The 21,516-nt window shown below is 39.7% G+C and overlaps 1 protein-coding gene across 1 annotated transcript; it reads right to left on the reverse strand.

The window, feature by feature from the left end:
- Positions 1-847: 847 nt before the first annotated feature.
- LOC589713 (ras GTPase-activating protein-binding protein 2) lies at positions 848-17,827 on the reverse strand. Its single transcript, XM_030979966.1, is given in 11 exon segments — positions 848-5,100; positions 5,678-5,802; positions 6,350-6,533; positions 6,536-6,679; positions 7,374-7,459; positions 7,646-7,868; positions 8,303-8,451; positions 8,975-9,248; positions 10,346-10,427; positions 13,379-13,582; positions 17,649-17,827. Coding segments are annotated over 10 exon segments (1,671 nt in total). The 5' UTR covers positions 13,567-13,582; positions 17,649-17,827; the 3' UTR covers positions 848-4,884.
- Positions 17,828-21,516: the final 3,689 nt, after the last annotated feature.

Here is a 21,516-nt window from a genome sequence, read left to right on the forward strand (position 1 = left end):
GCAATACATGAAGGTGAAGGTGGTAGTAGAGATGGTACAAGCTGCGGTGGTGGTATATGGATGATGGATTGGGTTTTGGTTGTAGGAGTACGAGATGGGGTGGGGCTGGCAGTAGTGAGGGTTGGAAACGGGTCATTGGTTGATGGTTCTGGTGGGGGTTGTGGCAAGGGGTGGGACGAAATGCTGTGGTATGGGGTGTGGGATGGGGCTGATAATATGGTCAGGTAGGAGGAGGTGTTGGCGTAATGGTTGGATGGGTGTTGGTGGAAGTGTGAGAATAGCAAAATATGGCGTTGGGAGGGGTCGTGATTAATAATGGGGTTGTAAAATCTGTGAATCGTTTATTCAGAGCCACGACTTATAGTCATTCATGGCCATACATGATATGCTAAAATACAATTGGGGAAGGAAATGGGCGGGTCACAAAATAGTATACCCTTCATAAGTGGTATTTTACCTGCACAATAGAATATATATTTAGCTGAATTGTGTATCATAATCAAGTTCTAATACTTGTTTCGAATATACTTTTGCTCTTGTTTTGTACTTTTTTAAAATATATTGTTTTACATTGTATTTCATTGTATTATGTAATACAAGACTCTCTTGCAAAGTCCTTTTATGGTACTGAAGAGACTACCCTGAGAATTAATAAAGAAACAAATAAAATGTAGATACAGCTTTAGGATCTAGAAGAAAGTGCTTTGATGACTACACATAAAGGCACACTATTTCTGCAGTTCCTGCTCCTTATTCCATTTCATCAGTACAATCACTTGTAATTCTAGCAAGAAGTTCTTCATGAACAAATACATGGTATGCAAATAGACCAACACAAGAAGACAGATTCATTTTTGCATTAATAACTGTTCTGTTTTATTGTCACGAATCTTGTCGGAATTATGTATTTTTGTCTAATAATCACCGAGGTAACCCTCCCTTTCTGGTCGATATGAAACTTCCATGAACCAGGGATCCCATTTTACACAAAAAGAACAAAAATATGAAAAGCTGAAAACTATGTATACTTTTATTCCCCAGTACGTGGAAGTTTGACGACCGACCACACATGAAAGGCTCCCTCTAAGTACAAAGGTATGTAGTAGTGTGCAGTTGACATGGTTTGACCAATTAGTTTAATGTACGAGATTAACTGCATACATTACCCTTACAATGAGTGATCTGACTTTGATTTAAAAATTGCACACACGCTATCATTACATGAAGAGCTCTGTTCACACAAGGCTCTATTATCAACAACATACATCAATGTCTCTTCCCCCACTCACTTACTCTTAATGTGAACAGGGACGACTATTATAATATTGGATTGCTTGGTATCAAAGTGTTCTTCTTCCTACCTCATAAACATGCATTTGGTGAAAGAGTGTAAGCAACATACAACATAGGACTACACTACAGAAAAAACACATCAGAGGGACTAGGCAAAGCCTTTTGAAATGGGGGAAAGTAATCACAACTGAGCAATGTGTACTGATGTATCGGAACAAAGACGACTACAAAATTTGGACACAGATGTACTCAAGAACTGGACCCGACGAGTGAGTGAACATTACATGCCATACATCTCCCCGTGCTCATAAAAGGAATGCAGATGTGCCATTCACAAATTACTAATCCTGTTTTCAAAAAATTATCAGGATCATCTCATTTATCAATTTTCTCTTTTTTATCATGAAAAACTGTACATAATTTAAACAATCGAATAAATTTCACATGCTGGCACTGTATCAAAAAGAAAAAACATGTATAACAAAGACTTCTCAAAATATGCTCGCTTACTTGCACTAGTAATCCAAAATATTTGGCACACTTTGGGGGTTTATGAAAAGTGGGGACAGACAATTAGACCAAATGTACTAAAAAATGTGCCAAATGTTTTGGAAACTATTTCAAATTCTGACCAAAAAAAATTATAGGCAAGTTAAGCTGCTTCCAATTGATTAAACTGTACAATTTGCTAGGCATTCATTCAAAAAGTGACCAGATAACAATAAAATATCTTGTATTAAACAGCTCATTGACCTATGGAAAAACACATGCACTTCAATTTTGAGACATGAAATTTTGAGTGTATGTGCAACAGATAATCTTGAAGTAGAGGAAATTTCAACCACCACAGATTCCTTATACTATACGACATCATGACTATATGAAAGTATCATACAACATAACAAATCCATAGAACTATTCGATGAGAGGGATAAATAACATGAAGACGTGAAAAGAATGTGTAATGATGGGATGAACGTGAGAAAGTTTTTACAATGACGTTCAATTATCTTTCTTGTGTTCTTCTCTTTATGACACCCAATCACACACTTAGTATCGAGTCCTCTCTTCGCATCGTCTCCATAATCCAGTGGATTTAGGAATAGATTTGATAAGTAAAAGTGCATTAGTTTATCTCCTAAAAGACTTCCTCTTTTTGACCATAATTACAAGAAAAGTAGCCGATTTATTCTAGACATTAAAATGGGGAGGACAACTTCCCTCTCCTCATTCTAGTGAAACAAAATGATTTTTTAATCTCAAACTTGTCCTCACCTTCTATTAAGAAAAAATACTCTAAGGACACGGATAGCTCAAAGCCATAAATATTGGGATGAAATATCAAGCCTGTGGCATATACAAGAATTTGATGAGGGAAATAGCATAACACGACTTCCTACAGAATCAAAGATTTTTCTTCTACTTGGTGAATTGATAAGAACAATAATAACTACATTGTGCATATATTATCCTTGAATTTCAATTAATGCATGAACATCATGAAGGGTTTTAGATTTTTTTCTTATTTTCTTTATTAGTAATTTACATCACACCTTCCAATAATATAAATATCCGGCAATAAATCTTTAGATTTCTTCCAATTTTCAGGCCCATATTCTAAAAAGCGGACTAACTTACTCCACTGTGCTATGAACATATGAAGAGCTAGAAGTCAGCAAGACACTGTAAAATGACTTCTATTATGTAACCATCAATATATGAAGTGAATCTAGTCATGAAATGGAACTGAGAAGTCGATTTCATGATGCCAAGATTTTAATTCATTTAGTTACAGAATAACAGTTATTTGTACTTGGCACTCCAGAGTGAGAGGTCTAACGCAAGTTAAGCCGCCCACTTTGTCTGGGTGACTGGGTCATACTCGAGTTAGTCCGCTTTCTTGAATCCCAGGCCAAAATATTTTAAATTTCTTCTTCCTGAGGCGTCTTAAGACTTTCCAGACACAATTAACATTCATGCACTCTCGATATTGCTCTCTCACTCTAACACCTCTCAGTCACACTCACACATCAGTCTCACTCTCAGGTCAAGACAATTTAGCAATACATGACATTCATTCTTACCTAGGCTGTGACTAACATGCTATGCTTTACATGCAAGTATCAGAGAAAAGAATGAATATATGCCCAAAGGAATCTTCCCCCAGAATAAAATGAATGGAATAAGAATTTCAGCAATAAGGGGGGAGGGAATCAATGTTTTGAAATAAAAGATCACCGATAAGTTAACGATTGGCAGCCACAAATGACACAGGTACAACACAGATACTGTTCTGAGCACACACACTTCCTAATACATTATATTTTTAAATTTTTGATAGCATTGCTAATACTCTTGATTAAACTGAACCATATCTGCTCCCGTTTTGACCTGCTTTTAATGATTTATACTCTCATTAATCTACAAGGCACCAAGGTATAAACCAGGAGAGTTTCACAATTATTCACTAGTAAGACTGAGTCAATTTGGATATCAAATATAGTGAAGATTGATTGGTACGACAATCGGACTATAAACAGAAAAAATACTGTTAGAGGTAACTTTAATACTAAATATAATATCATGATTACAATAGGAATTGTTTCTGATGCCCATTATTTCCTCCATCAATAAAATAAAGCTCTAGGAAATGATCTGTAACTGTTGGGATAGTTCCCTTTCAATCTACATATTTTTCTCTGTACATAGTTTGATGGTGAGCTATTCTTGATAAGAATAAAAACCTGTCTCTGATATTAAGCAATAATCTATTTAATGGCACATGTACAACTGTAAGTTGAATAAATTATCAACTGTACACAAGTATTGTTGAACTTAATTTGAAATTCAACACAGCCCAATCTGATATCCAAATTGACTCAGGAACCCTGAAAACATAAAATAAAGTCAACATTGTGTCCTTTGGCATAAGAAGCATATCGGTTAATGAGTGTAATGACTCTTCCAAAACAGACACAATCATATACATAAGAACCCCCTCCCTATCACCCCAACCCCCCGTCCTCTCAGGTTTACACAGTACATGACACTAACACTGGACTAACAATCACATAACACATGTATGATTACACAGGGAAAAGCATGAAAATAAATCTTATTATCAAACGAACAGGGCACAATAATGCCACAACAGATTTATTAAAATATACCCCTTAATTGCATTTCTCAGTACTAGACTATCACAAGTTTCAAAAGAAAAGTTTGTTTGCATACATACAGTTATCCATCCTCCGACACACACCTGCCAAAGAATATTGTTCCAACGTGAATCTTATTTCAGGAATATGCACAAACAAGTGCACATCTAATGGCATCTTAGTCTTTGTTTTTCAATAGTGGACATGTACTGAACCTGAACCCTTGTCAGATTCGAAGTGTCCCATCCCATTATTAGAGACACACACTTTTAGAATTTAAATATCCCAGTTTTCTTACCATTCCCCTTTGTACACCAGCTACCACGACAAACTACATTGGATCGCTGAAACAAATATGGAGATTGCCATAGCTAGTTTATATCTTTCGGTCCCTACCCTTCCCTTCCCTTGAGTCCATCCCAGTGTCACATGTCTAGCGTTGTGGGTTGTAGCTACGTCCGCTGCCGCTACCTCCTTTGCCTCCAACACCACCGGTGCTACCACGTCCTCCGCCGCGTCCCATGGAGCCCCCACGGGGTGGTCCGCCGCTGCCTGGTCTTGTGTCACCGCGAGGGAGACGAGGGGGCCTCATCTCTCGGTTCTTCTTTTCCTCTACGTTCAAACGATGCTCACCACGGAAGAAGATAGGCTGAAAGGAGTATAAACAAGATTTTAAAGATAAGTCCATGGAGAATGAATGGAAGCTAACAATGTGAATATAAAAGACAGAATGGCACAATTAGGTTTTAAACCTAGCATTAAGTAATTTATCTATAACTTTACTATGATTAACTTTCAAATTGCATAGCCTTATTACCTGTGCGATGAAAAAATTTGCTTCAATTGAATAACTTCTTTTCAATCAGGGCTGAATGAGTTATCAAAACTTGCAGGACTTGACAATTCTCTAATCTGTCATCAATTTTTACCCATTGTTTGATGCTCTAGAAGGACATATTTATCAGTGTATGTTTAATAGCTGTAGTACATTTGACATAACTCAAATAAAGACATCACCCGCATGTTCCGCAAGTTAATCAAAGCAGGGAAGGGTGATTATTATTATTATTTATTTGACAAAACAAAGTGTATAAAAAAGAATTACATAGAACAAATTACACAAATCAAAGGATGAAAATCATTTTATAAAAAAACATTATTGTGATTCCCAGGGTTAGATTTTCTCTGAAGAAAAGGAAAGACTGAAGTATTTTTATTGATATTACCTTCGCCCTCTTCTGCTTGAGGATTTTCTCCACCGGCTCAGAGTCATCAAACACAATGAAACCAAAGAATGGTAGCTTGGGTCCAGAGTTACGGTTAATCCTCATCTCAACAACTCGCCCATACACTGCATAAACAAACAAACAAACAGTCAAAGAATTAAATACACGTTTGTGGTTCAACTCGACATGTATGTCAAATTTGGAGTATCAAACAGAACTGTCACAAATTTTGTTAACAAATGGAAATGAACATCAATTTACACAATGCAATAAATTAGTATCTTACATATTCACATAATAATCAAGTATTATTTTCTTTAAGTGCGCCATTTGATGTGGATTTCTTTTAGCTCCATCTTAAAAGCATTAAATGTCTCTATGCAAAATTCAAAAAGGTCATTATCTGCCAAGATCTGAAAATAATTAGGGTCTCCAACCTGAAAATATTGAGTGAGCAAGGGAGAAAAATTCTTAAATCACTTCTTCAAATCAGGGCCCCATCTTATAAAAGAGGTGCGATTTATCACAAATGATTTGCAATTGATATAAAATGCATCTCCTATCTCCATAGTACAGAGTAGCCATTGATATCAGTTGCAACTTCTTTGTAATCAATAGCTACTCTCTTTATAAGATGGAGTCAAGCAGCTCTAATTCACTAATGTGACAAACCTGAGAAAAACTCCTTGAGTTCATCATCGTTGATGTCCTGTGGTAGGTTCCCAACAAAGAGTTGATGACTGTCTGGAAATCTTGCTGAGGATGGTCCCCTTCCCTTATCAAGTCCATCCTCGAATCCTCGTCTTCCACCTCCGGCACCTGGTCCACCAGTCATGCCTGGGTTAGAGCCAGGACCAGCACCCATCCTCTCTGGGGGTCCACGACGCTCCCTTCCCTGGGTTCCCTCTGGGCCAGGACCTCTTTACCCCTTGGTGGGGGGTCACGGGAGAGAGTGGTCATGCCTCCGATGGGCTCGATCGGTTTGGGGGCTAATACCTGGCTCTGGAAAAATTAAGTAAGAGTTTGTGGTTGTTATTTTACCAGACTGCTAAGAAAGCTAGTGAGCAACCAGAAGCCTGACTGCTTTAGGTCCTCTCCGAGAGACCTGGTGATGAGGATTAATGCCTTACCAAAGAGCACTAGCGCATGAACTTGGTTTCAAACCCGAGTCCCCGGAATACGAGACCACTGCTCTACCAACTGAGCTATCGTGCCTCCTTTTGTAATGGCGTGATGAGCTCCTGTCACAGGATTACATTTCATACTGCCTTTCCATGACATAATCATCCCTGTATATCATTGAAATTGATTAAACTTATTCATGATTTTTTTAAATGCTGAGTGATGCTCAGACTCATCTTAGTTTTTCAAAACATTTTGGGGCTAAGCAAAGAATAAATACTTTTTTCTTATCCATACATTGTTTTTAAGCAATGCATATGCCGATTTTCAGAATACAGAGCATCTTGATTAACATATATTTTTAATTCCTTTCTGGGTGAAACTTAACATATCATTTTATTTTATTAAAATGAAGAAAACACATAGCAAGGATGGCTATTTGTTCTCAACATTTTGCTCGAATTGAGTAGTTTCAATCAAACTACTTGATAAAAAGAATGCTAAATCTGACTTCACATCAGAGTAACGGTGGAGCAGTATATAAGCACAAATGATGTAGAGAAATGTAGCTTACCGGTGCTGCCATGGGTTTGCTTGCCAAACCAGAGCTCGGAGCTGTTTGTCCTCTGGCTCTCTCCGCCCATGAGAATGTCTTGGGTGCTGTGAGGAAAGCATCACATGAACAATATTAAAATGGCTGGATGTCATGGCTTATATACCAAGGTTGATTGTTCCATTGCTTACATAGAGATGTGTCTGTGCTGTACCTTTGAACTTTACAATTTAACCCTACTTAGTTTCATCTAGCATTATTTCTTGTTCAAATCTTCTTGATCTTGTGCTTACTGTTATCGACAGGTTCCTCTACAGGAGGCTTCTCCACCTCCACCTGCTCCAGCACCTGATGGTTCTCTTCAGGAGGAGGGGTAGGAGCCCTCACAGGCTGCTGCAGGTTGAGGGAAGGATCTTCCATCTCCATCTGGGGCTCCGGTGAGAAGCTTTCTACCTCCGGGGCCGCAGTCTTGATGGGGGTATTTTCAGGAGACTCCGGTAGAGCCGACCCATTGCTGTCAGGAGAGAAAAAACACGGAGTTTCACAAAATGTAAGGAGAATTGGCGATATCACTGACTAAATGCCTGTGTTTGTAAATATGAATTTAAATAAGATTGTTTATTATTTTACTCTGTATTTTGTTGTACGATGTATGCATATTTGAAATAATTTAGTTCTTACGCTGCGATATGGTTTTTAATACATACCAATTCAATTCAATTAAACAGACACAGCCAAGAAAAAATAATCAATGTTCTTCAATTTCTAGCACCTCAAAGTCATGGGTCCTTCAATACTTGTATTCTCCTAATATGGTTTACAGTCAAAGTCCCCTAGATGCTCTAGAATATACTTCCCTTCTCAGCACCTGGGTAAAATAAAATTTCACCGGTGAGCGGAAAATATCTTATGATTTAGCAAGCAAACTGCTTTGTCTATAGAGCCCTACCTACTGGAGGCTGGGGCTCGTAGTATGACGGAGTAACCTGCTGGGGTTGTGGGGGATCCTTGGGGATGATGACCTGGGGCTCTGGGGTAGCAATCCTCTGCTGCTGTTCAACCAAGCTGATCTCCTCACGTATGCCATCAGAATCAACTACTTGGGAAAGAAAAGAAAAAAAACATGTTCTTTCTCAAAATACTAGTAGTTACATCAACATGATTATATTTTTTTCATTATTTGATATTTTTAAAATCAGCAATTTTCTATGCTGACATGCTTTCTCCTATAAATGTGTCATGTTTTAATATATAACTTGAATATATACAATTTTTAAACATGACACTGCATGGCAACTGCAAGTTAGTCACCAAGCTTGATAGATAAAATATTTTTAACCCAAAATGGGCGATGTGCGTTTCAATCCACCGAGTTGAATTTCTTCTTCATTAAAGAACTAGTCTGGCAAGGAGGGATTAGACCACCCTGCTGGTCACTGACAGGTGGTTATCTCAACTCAGCTCTCTAATAACATAAGAAAAAGAGGATCATGGGGGACCAACGGCACCATTTAGGTATTGTTTTCTATATATACAAGTAGTACAGTGGGGTTTAAGCTCCGCAAATCTCAGAGCTTCATGACCCCCCCTTCCCCGCATCCTCATGTCGCCATGTGATTTACTTTCGATCGGGAGGTCAGGCTCACTCTCTGTCTCATCATCCTGGAACACTTCATCCTGGTAGCGGAAGATGTCGTTTCGCACAAAGTACTTCTTGGCTGCCTGAGGTGCCAGCACAAAGGTCTGCATAAAGCGACGCATCGGCTCCCCATTGTTGGACAGCTCTCCAGTCACCTGCACGACGACACCCTCTCCTACTGTACCATGGCTGTCCACCTGCCTGATCTTGGCATGACAGTCACGAAAGTTCAGTGACACGATCTTGGCATGGATGGCCTAGAGAGAGGTGAACAAGATTTTTTAATTACCATGATTATATTGTTTTACTGTTATATTTCTTGAAAGTGCCAAATAAATAATAAAATACAATACAAAAGATACTAGTCATTACCGTATTTGCCGGCGATAAGGCTGCACCCCCAATTTAGACATTTAAAAAAAAAAAAAAAAAAACTTTTGTCAAAGACGGGATTTGATCTCTTGCGTACAAATGTTGATGTGACTAAAATCACCACCGCCTTGGACCGCTCGGCCATCCCGCACTGATGCTATCATCTGCAGTTTTCTCTGATGTATACACTCTGATGTATTGCGCCATAGCTCTTGTGTATATTGAAATGGATTCTAAATGGTGACTTCGCGTGCTGGATGCTTCGCAGCAGCTCCGTTAAACGGGCCCTTCTTTTACTTTTGCAATGCACTGGCACGAATTTAGATCAAGATCTATCGGCAGATGTTGTTTTTGGAAGTTTTTTTTTCGTCTTCATGTCAACAATGCAAGATAAAATTGTCGGTAAGATGTGTGGAATGTCCTGTACCATTTATTGTACCGTTCCTAGTCTCATATGTGCAAATTCGCGCTGGTTTTGACTTACTTTTTTTTTCTTTTTTACTCTTTCGCCGTAAAGGCCGCACCCCAACTTTTTGATATTTTCTCTTCCAAAAATACTGCGGCCTTTACGCCGGCAAATATGGTAACTCCATTCTGAGAATTTATAAAATAAATGTAGTACTGAAACATGCTTTTGAAAAGCTGACAACCAACATCAAATCTTGTTCCATGAAACACGCAATAAATTGCAAAAATAAATCAAATCAGTACATCTCCTATTTAAAGAAGAGCTTCAAGAGCATAGCACAGATCATGTTCTCTTCGTAAGAATAAATCTACCCCCGTATCAATTAGAACGTGAAAATATTTGTGAAGAAAAGGATAAAACCAGTTGTACATTATTTATCTTGACATACATAACCTTTTCTCAGATAACTACACAAGGTGTAAAATACATTTATGTCGCTGTCACATTATGTACCGACGTCTGTTCATATTTTGTTTACATTAACTTGAATTTAAGCAAGTACTATGAACATACCTCCTGGCCATAAACGGGATCCTCCGGGCTCCCATCAGGGTCTACTCCTCCATGCACGAATGAAGATGCATTCGTGTAGAACCTACAAAGACGAACAACATCAACAAATTATATACGGTATGCAAATATGACGACTCATTCATGTAGACCCTACAAAAACAAACTAGATGGAACTTCGACTGCGCGCAGTCGAAAATGATGCCTCCGTCATAGAGCAATTTTACAAACCAAAACAGAAGAAATTTTTCGAATTCAAGTTCAATTGTAATCCATTAACAGGTTCTCAAAATATTGTGATTACAAGCTATTTTTGCATACATAATGAGCCCATGACCTTTGACCTTATGAACCAAGAATCTACTCAGTTCATTGGCTCTGCAAGAAACATACATGACCTAAGTTGGCAGGAATCCATCAATCGGTTCTTGAGATAACGCGATCACGAGCTGTTTTTGCATACATAATGTGCCTTGTGGCCTTTGACCTTTGACCGTGTGACCCCTACATCTAATCAGTTCATCGGCTCTGCAAGTAACATACATGACCTAAGTTTGGCAGCAATCCATCAATCGGTTCTTCAGATAACGCGATCACAAGCTCGTTTTGCATACATAATGAGCCCTGTAGCCTTTGACCTTTGACCTCGTGACCTCAAAATCTAATCAGTTTTTCGGCTTTGCAAGTAACATACATGACCTAAGTTTGGCAGCAATCCATCAAATGGTTCTTCAGATAACGCGATCACGAGCTCGTTTTGCATACATAATGAGCCCTGTGACCTTTGACCTTTGACCTCGTGACCCCAAAATCTAATCAGTTCATCGGCTCTATAAGATACATACATGACCAAAGTTTGGCAGGAATCCATCAACCAGTTCTTCAGATAACGCGATCACGAGCTCGTTTTGCATACATAATGAGCCCTGTGACCTTTGACCTTTGACCTCGAAACCCCAAAATCTAATCAGTTCATCGGCTCTACAAGATACATACATGACCAAAGTTTGGCAGGAATCCATCAACCAGTTCTTCAGATAACGCGATCACGAGAACGGGACGTACGTACGTACAGACGTACGTACGTACGTACGTACGGACGTACGGACAACCCGAAAACATAATGCCTCCGGCTACTTCGTAACGGAGGCATAAAAAGATCAACATACATGTATTACTTGCAGTATTGTTACTAAGGAATCTACTCCTGCATACATGTCTGAAGACTCACTCTGCGCTTTATTTCATGGAAGATGTAAGGTGAGGGTTCAATTAGACTTGTGATAGATTAAGATTTATGGTTAGTATTTCATTCAGGAAGTTTGAAATCTATGTACAAGGGACTGCTCAGTTCTTCCTTGTTCCTGTCATACATGTAAAGCATAAATCCGATTCCCATGATAACCTTCACATATAAAGAACAAACTGTGACAAGTCCTACAGCCTTTTCACACACAGCTAAAATTCATTGTATCTAGTGATGATTAGTATAAACGTGTTTAACTCTACAGTTTTAAACATGTTTTATAGAAAATTTTCCCTGTGTGAACATCGTTTATATGATGTTGGGATAGATACAAAGTCGCGATTCCTACGCCCTAAAAGCAGGCTGCAGATACGAAGTTCGTATCTAGAGAGCTTGACATTTTGTGTGTGAAAGGTTATTCGTGTTTAAACGTGTTTCAGACGTGTTTAAACTGGATGGACCGTGCGCTTTGATTGATATGACATGACCTTCAATGCGCAATGGCACTACTGCGCATTTTACAAGCAGTAGTTAAATGATTAACGATCGCACCAAAATTTCTGTGTGTGAATGATGTCGTATGTGCAGGAGATTACTTTAAAGCCCTTTAAACTAATCATGTTTATAGAATTTTAGCTGTGTGTGAAAAGGCTGCTAGTACAACACACACTTTTCAAGGTGGAGGATTACATTAAATAACACAACAGTGAGGCCCTTCTAGGGCTTCCTAAACAAACATTGTGACCCACACATTACAGTATCATCTGTAATGCACAACAGAATCTTACTGACATGTAGCACTGTAGACCACAGGAGGCCCCCACATTGACAAGAATCATGAGTCATCAAAATATTATGCTTCTCCATATTTTTTATCACGCTATACAACATGCATGCATATCAATAATTACATGTATATGCATTTCAAATTTATAAAGAAAGAAAAACAAATTGCCCAAAAATGTGGTGTTTGTTTTTGGCTTTTAGCCAAATCAGAGTGGTTAAAAAAAACCTTTGTGTGCCGAAGAGATTCCAGAAAGAGAAAAGAGAGAGAGAGAGAGAGAGAGAGAGAGAGAGAGAACAAGGAAGACAGACAGAGAGTAAAAGCATAGACATGTACAATGTATGGGTGCTAAAAATAATTTACCTTGAAAAATAGAAATTTGACCCAATAATCTACGTAAATACAAACTTGCTTTCATATCAAATAACAAAACCTGCTAGATTCAAATTCCTAATTTTCCATGCACAATATCACTATTCATCGCCTGAAAATGTTAACCAGAACATGTAGAAGGTACATGTACATGTCAATGAACAAAAGCTTTGCATGTAAAATAGCATCGTACAGTATGGCTCTTACTGGTGTGAATGCTAAAAGTTGGTTCCTTTTGGTTCAAGGACTTTTGGTTGAACTATTGTACTTCACTTTAGTGCCATCATTTATGTTGTTGTTTTGTGTTCATGTGAGCTACCGTATAAGGCCGCACCCCCAACTTTGACATTTCAAAGAGGAAAAAAAAAAAAAAAAAGGACAAAAAACCAAACGGACAAAACAAAATAATCATAATTTTCTCGAAAAAACACTATTTTTTTTTACAAACTGATACCAAATTCATCCATATTCTTATAATTTACCGGAAGTTTAGCTTAAAAAGTGATCGCAGAAGTGATATTGTTGCACATTTCATGTTCTAATGTTATGTTATTCAAGCACTTTTTGAATGCTTCCCAGAGCTAAATTATCCTCTTTCCTCTTTGAAAACAAATCACATCAACTTATCCATTACCTATGCAAGTGTTTGGGCGCCTTGTTGAGTAAAGTATAGTATTGTCGCACAAACTCTCGTCCTACTGACTGGGGGGTAACGTTGTTGACTGGGGCAGCAGGGTTGGGTCCTTGAGCAGAGTTTGGCGGGTTGGTAGGAGCCGCTGTGGCCGGAGCAGACTGAGGCGCAGCCGGAGGATTGGTGGCCATTACCATGACTGTACCACTGCAAAAGAAAATTTAAAACAACATAAAATCATTCAGGCACCTTTTGCCTTTGAACATCTTATAGAAGATCTTGAATGATTAAATAAAGACATAAGAACATGTTGAGGTATAAATGGTTAATCATGATCTTGTCACATTCCCCCCCCCCCCCCCCAGTATTTGAATATTAAGTTACATGATTATTCCTTCTCATTACCACGTGCCTATTATTTGTCAGTACAATATTTACAACAAAACACAAAAAATGACATCACTGATGCTCATGTAGATGTTCTATTCCAGATTTATAAAATTAAAATAAATACAGGTAACGTATTTTTTTTATTGTTAGACATTTGTTGCAAGGTTATCTAACTAGGCTTTCCATTTAGGATTGGCAATCTACTTGTATTAATTGTATATAAAATGGGGTCAACTCCAGGGCAAACATTACAAGAAGCTCTCTGTATGAGATATCCTTTACTGAAGTGAAAGGACAGGGCAACAGCAGAATAAGCAGATACCATGCGAGAGTGAGTCAGCGTAGAGCGACATTTATCAAGCTAGAGCAGATGTAAATGTGCACTGCATGTGGAAGGTATCATACATACACTTCATAGAGTGAAGAGTGAGCAAAAAATTATGTCTTGCACACTTGCACTGATGATAATTTAGGTCCGTTGTTGTCAAGCAAACCTAAAATCAGCTACATGTTCATGTAACATGGGGAAAGAATGATGACGATGACTTCTACATTTGTCAAAATTTGACATTTTGCAATATTTGACGGGAAGCAACTGGGGTTCAGTAAACTTCAGTTCCAGTCAGGCAAAAAGAATTACCATGTTGATATTTGTTTAGAGAAGTGATTTGTAATGGCTTTATTACATCAACACCTCTTCACATCATTTGGAATTGATTCCCTACAAACCATTAGTAAAGCGTAGGACTACAGCTAATTGAATGAAATGTTTTCTAAACTAGTCATGCTCCTGTAGCTGATCTACATGTACACTGCCCCACCAAATTTTGCCCATTTTTCTTTCTTTCTCTTTCATTCAAGTCTACTACATATGGGCTCAAAAAGCAGGAAACAAGAGTCAATTTCAGCAATCATACAGACTACATGGATAAAATGTTGCAAAATGGCAATTCCCCCAATATCACATAGTCTACAGAAGGTTACTCATTTCCTCATGCATTTCATGCAATTGGGGTATGCCATTGCACAATATTTTTTTTTACCCCAAGATTGTCACAGAGTATGATCAACCAAGTTTGCTTTCCTGTTACCATACACTACACCAATCACAAATTCTCTGCTTTTCTTTCTTTTATTTGGGGATAGAGTCTAGGTATCCCTATATTTCTGATGGGGAACCCTGCAATTGCACAACTTACAATAGTAAGATTAGACCGAAAAATCAGTCTTATTTCATTTGGGATATAAACAAAACTATATTCTATTTTTCCCCCAATAGGCAATACAGACATAACTTTAAGAATGTACATCGTACACGTACATTCTTTGTTATTCAAAACGGGGTGGAGGTGTATACTTTTGGCCATAGGAACAATGGCAGGCAGAAATTAGCACAAAGGTGGTCACAAGGCCGAAAGGGTTCTGCCTATCTCAGAGAAGAGCATCAAAAGTCACAAGATGTTAAGAGAAACTCCTCTGAGCACACAGATTTTCTGTGACAATTTGGCAAAGCAAATGAGACAAAGCAGGCCGTAAATTTCAATATTTTTAGGGCAAGGCCACTTTTCTGTAGGCCACATTCCTATATTACAGCACAAATAGGAAGAATTGGAATGGGCACAAAAAATCTCCAAGGCCAATGAGAGGGGCATTGAGGCCACTCAAAGGGGCATCCACGGCCATGGCCTTGGTGGCCTTGGATTAATTTAAGCCTTGCAAAGACTTAGTGATCATTGCACGCTTTATTTCAGAACTAAATAGCACAGAGATCAAAAGTGCCACACTAACTGTTAGATCTAGAATCAAAATTCCTCAAGGAGTGATCGACTCAAACTCAAAATACCTGGCGCATGTGCAAACGAGGGCAGGGCCAGCCCCGAAAAGCCAAAATAGCATTGGGGGAAGGCTCTGGCCCTTCACCTGGACTTCATCCAAGCTGAAGCAATGCAGATGCAGCCCCTGAAGTGGGGAGCAGTGTCTCATGAGCAGCCTTCTACTCAACTCAACTAGTGGACCGCATAGCTGGTGTCCGCATGCAGTCTCCTTCGGAGGTGTAGAACAAGGACCCTCCCCCTGGGTGCCCTGACCTACATGTAGGAGGCAAAGAAACAGCACTTCCTGGTCCGGCCACCGTTGGGAAGGTACCGAAAAATCGAACCCAACCTCACTGATTCTCACTATGAGGGGGTTTTGAAGCAGCGAGATAGACCGTCCCCAATCCTTCTCCGAATAAGTGGCATGCTTGGGATGTATCCCTAGGGCCAACTTTCAACAACTACCCCCTGAATGGTGTTTTCACTGCCAGCACCCGACTAAGGAAGTTGGGATCCTTGTAGAATGTGGGGTAACAAAAATTCATGACCCCCCAACCAACTCAATCTGGGGCTCCGGCAGTGTTTCGGCCTGCTCTCAAACCATCAACATCTATCCGGATGAAAATGGGTGTCAAACCCGGAAAGTGGAAAGGTATATGAAGGGTAGCTGCTGGAAGTAAGGGCTTCACTCATGTAGTTGAGCAGCCCTCGGCCTCTCCCCCAACCCCCCGGAATGGGTAGTCTCTCGTTGAGAGCTCCAAGCCCCATTCTCATTTTCCTGAGAAGGCAAATCCCTTGGAGGCATTGCAATCTTGTCCGATGATCCGATCCCAAAACAGGACTGGGGTCCACACTCAGCAGGATTGGGGCTGAACCTTCTCCTCCGATCCAGAGACTCTGGACTGTAGTCTGTGTAAGGGCCCTATTACTGAGAGTGACGTCTTCAGTGCTTCAAATTGTTGAAGCACCGAGTCCATCTTGCCCTCTGGGGAAGGAACCCTCTTTTCACAGGAGCTTTGTGCGGGAGGGGTTGGGGCCTTGGGGCCCTTGGGGGCATGTTCGCTTTCTTGACTGTCCTTGAAGAATGTGGATTTGCCATCGATTGGAGACTGCATAATCTAGCTAATCCTGAAGAAAAGACAGGTATACAGGATCTACCTCTCCTTGTTAACTGTATTACAAGTAATAATGTACTCCAACTAACCGTATTTGTCTAGATCTCAACTCAAAAGATGCTCCATGCAAGTGTAATAATCTTGACTGAACTGTAACAAAATTGCAAAATAAGCTGCTGCCACAGAATGTGTGTCCTGTTCTTTTTATGATAATCCCTTTCAGCAGCTCACAAATTTTTAGTTAAAAGCTAGAGGATCTAGACTAGATTATCCTGGGCTGGGATGGTGATACATTCACAAAAAAGTCAAAAGTGAAAAAAAAAAAAAAGATTCCCAATCAATTCAAATAATGAACAGCCATTTCATCAAGTCATTAAATCAAGAAGAGAAATATATTTGTGACTGTTAAGTAGTATTTTATTAGATATAATTTTGACTATTTAGAAGATATATTTTGTTTTTCATCCCGTTTTCTACAACAAACGATCGCCATATCGGAGAGGTTTGAACATGTCAATGACAATGTCATGGACGCATGGACAGGATGGACAACGCAGCGAGCGTTGTCAACCCAGTGCCCATTCACTGTACGATGCGTCGCGGCTACACTCCCGTGATCCGCACTTACATGTCCCATTCATGTTCACGTGAATTCCCTTTTCATTCATTGAGGGGCAGTATGTAATTAGGTTAGAAATTCAATATTCAAGCAACTACTGGGGAAAATGAAAGAACATCAGAAATATTAGCATTTTCAAATATTGTTAAATATAAATATCCCTGCTTATATACCATACATAGATACTAAATGGCAACTTTTAGCTGATCAGGAAGGAAATCGTTCAACATAACTTCTCACGTTTGACGCAGAACACCGGCACAATCACCCACTCATAAAAACGTGCATTTTACTCAATAACAATGGTCAAACTACCAAAGAATGATCCCACTCACCTTGCACAAGTAGAATGTTTTCCTGTCCCTCACGAAACCCTAATTTTTCATCGGTATTTGGAATTATACAGCTTTCTAATAATCAAAAACCGAAAAAATTCACAAAAAATTGGGCTCGTGATATTCGGTCAATGTTGTTGCACATGTATTCACAGTGCGCAAACTAATTCTAATTTTCAGTTTCTCTGCGCACATTTCCCTGAGAGTCAGGCGGGAAACCCGACAGACCCATACGAACGCACCGAACGCGTATTATGATTCCAGTATTTTCAACACATAAAAATAGAGAAAGGACTATAAAGTTGTGAATGACGTAATTTCCTGCAAAAACTTGGTACAACAAAGAAGATGCCAGATATAAACAATGGATAGGAAATTGACATGTCAGTGCTTGATCACCATTGTTAACTTGATATCAACTCCTAAGAGAATTTATAGATCGGATGATTAGAGTTTCATTGGAAAGGCTCATTGTGCATGAATTTACATTTATATCGTTTAGACTTTAGACTGGTTGACAATGTAAATTCAAGCTTAATTGTTTCAGGAAATATAATAATATTTGGGATCCCCCTGTACAGTTAGTTTAGTTTAGTTTATTAAGTTGGCATAGTCCAGTCTATTTTATGTATAGGCCTAAATATCATTCATGCATGAAAAAATTCATGAGACCTAATATAGGGCATGCCTAATTTTAAGCTATATATTTCAATTAATTAAGGGCTCCAATTTCCAACATTTTCTTGCCGGGCTCCCTAGCTTTTCTAACCGGACAATATCGTGGATGGGGTGCAGCTAGCCTATGCCTACATGGGTGAGTGTGCAACGGGGGGGGGGGGGGGGGGGGTGGTACGTGATCGACCGTGGGCAACTTAAATCGGAATGCAATGACGGCCGGTATTTAAATCATGTGTTTCTTTCCAGAATGACCATTCACCTGCTATGCGATATCATCTGCATAGGCTAGATGGAATCCACTTTGCATACAGGCGCGTACGCGCAGGGGGGGGGGGGGGAGGGGAGAGGGGAGCGGGGGGGGGGGTTAACCTCGTCCCCCTCACTTTTTTTTTTTGCTCACTAGGGGGGGGGGGGTTGTGCTGACTAAAACTTAACCCCCACCAGTGACCCCACACTGCGATTTGAAAATTACGGGAGGCCGAATAAAATTAAAATATTGCTCACTATACCCCCGCCCCCCCCCCCCCTTATCGGTCGGCGCGATTTTCCAAGGGCAAGAAGAAAAAAGATATAGGGACATTGTATTAATATTATTGTCAGTGCATTGTGCAGCAACGAAGCAATACAACGTCTCAAGTGACAGATCACTTTTCTGTAACTATAAACAGAAGGCCTTGTTATTTCCAGGAAGTGCCGGTGGACATTAATGCGCCAAATGTGGTTCTCAAATTGCAAAGGATCCCTACTCTTGGAGGAGGTAAGAGCAAGCAAGTCATATTACTCCAGGAAGTGCCTGAAAATGCGTCCAATGTGGTTCTAAAATTGCAAATGCTTCATACTCTGGGAGGGGGGTCACAACCCCAGACTCACCCCCGCTTGGCCAGTGGGTCACCCCATGCTATTTTTTGCCTCCCCGGCCCGATAAAAAGAAATCCTGGATCCACCACTGATGCCCAATACCCCTTGAGCTTCGGGGGCTCCACCCCTAAACCTCAGTTGGAAAACGTTCAGCTGGGCCTGCATGTAAGAGTGCATGGGGTGATGCGGATTTTTTTTTTTTTGTCTGCCCCCCCCCCCAAAAAAATAATAAAACAACAACCGTTTTTGCTCATTACGCCACTGATGATGAAAGCCCCGTCGATCATCATTGGGTTTACGGGCCTACCCCCCCCCCCTAACCCACCCCACCCTCCACACACACGCACATACAGGCAGGCGCGTACGCAGGATTTTTTCAAGGGGGGGGGTTTTAACATTTATAAATCGGTCCGAAAATTTCGCAACGACTCAGCCAGCCGCTGAATAAGCGGGGGGGGGGGGGGGGGGGGGGGGGGGGTAAGAGGACACATTTTTTTTTTTTTTGGTCCCAAAAAAATCGCAACGACTCAGCCGACCGCTGAATAAGGGGGGGGGGGGTAAGAGGACACTTTTTTTTTTTTTTTTGGTCTCGAAATTTGGAAATTTGACATTTTGCTCCGTTGGGGGGGGGGTAAGGTCACCTTTTTTAGGTCGGCCATGGGAATAATTTTTTTTTTTTTTTTTTTTTTTTTTTAATAATTAAAAAAAAAAAAAAAAAAAAAAAAAAAAAATCCAAAAGGGGGGGGTTTTAGGTTTTTTTTTATGGGGGTTTACACACAAAAAATTTCCAAAGGGGGGGGTTTAACCCCCAAACCCCCCCCCCCCCCTGCGTACGCGCCTGCATACAGGCCATATCGGAGGGAATGGAGTGTAAGGTGAGTCCCTATTTTTTTATTTCAGTAAACACATTGGCCCGAATTCACAAAGGAGGTTTGTCGACAAACCGAGGTTTATGTACGTCAGGGGCGGATCTAGCTTTTTGCTAAGGGGGGGGGTTTGACCAAAATAATGACGATGCGGAGCATCGTCCACGAGCCGCGAAGCGGCGAGCCGATTTTTTTTTGGGTGTTTATTTGAACCCCGTAAGTGATGTTTTCCTGGCATCTATTAACACAATGAAGACCATAAAAAGCAGTGCATGATAACGTCTTTTTAAATCAAGTAACAGTTTAATACACAGTTATATCCAGAGTTATCATGTGTTTGGTTAAGTTGCCAGATGCGTTGAATATCTTCTCACAATATTTGCACTTGAAAGGGTTCTCTCCAGCGTGCGTTCTTTTTTCTTTCTTTTTTCTTTCTTTTTTTCTTTTTTTCCCCTTTTTTTTTTTGGGGGGGGGGGCCCGCCCCCAAGGGGGGTTTAAACCCCCTAAACCCCCCCCCCCCGTAGATCCGCGCCTGTACGTCATACGCGTTTTTGACGCGTTTTTTTACAAACCTGGTTTGTAAATAACAAAAGGAGGTTTCTCGACAAACCTCCTTTGTGAATTCGGGCCAATAGGGCTATCATTATAAACATCAACTCCTTATCGTGATGATTTTGGTCAATTACTTTCAGTAATGATTATTTATTACTATCATCATCATTATTTTTATTGCCATAATTATAATTAATATTAGTAATTATTGTTATCATTACTTTAATCATCATCATCATTACCAGGCATCATCACGTGCACACTGGTGCACAAAAAAAAACTAAAAAATTCGGGGGAAGGAGAAACGGTAAAGGAAAAGAAAAGATATGTCAAAGATTAAAATAGATGAAGGAAAAGAAATAAAGGGGGAATGAGGTAATACGGGGAGTAAAGAGGTTTTCTTTTCATACCTGTCAGTTTCTTTTGTAACGATTCTATTAATGGTTCCATCAAGAGTATAGGCATATACAGTAAAAATCACAAGCATATTTGTCTTCAATTTTTGTAGAACCTAAATCCTTGCAAAACCGAATCTTGTGATTCGAACTTTAGGGTCTTTTTGAAGATGCATATAGGCCTAAAGTCCCACCTAAAGTTTGCCTAGCAAAATGTATGGCTGAAGTTTCTGAGCATTTCCCTCACCATATAAATCTTCCTCTCATAAGCCAACCATCACCCTTTACCATCACAGGTTTATGCAATATTATCATGAAGAAATTTATTTCACTACGTTTCGCTCTGGCCATGAGTTCTCTATCTATTTAGAAAGGATCATGAAGAAATTTATTTCACTATGTTTCGCTCTGACCATGAGTTCTCTATTTATTTAGAAAGGAAAGCTTTCTTTATCGGTCGCTATATGCTCCTTTTATTGTTAAACTGTAGGATACAAAATAATAGGCACAAAGACGGTC

This window comes from Strongylocentrotus purpuratus, unplaced genomic scaffold (assembly GCF_000002235.5).
Source record: "Strongylocentrotus purpuratus isolate Spur 01 unplaced genomic scaffold, Spur_5.0 spur5_scaffold_10, whole genome shotgun sequence".
Lineage (NCBI taxonomy): Eukaryota > Metazoa > Echinodermata > Echinoidea > Camarodonta > Strongylocentrotidae > Strongylocentrotus > Strongylocentrotus purpuratus.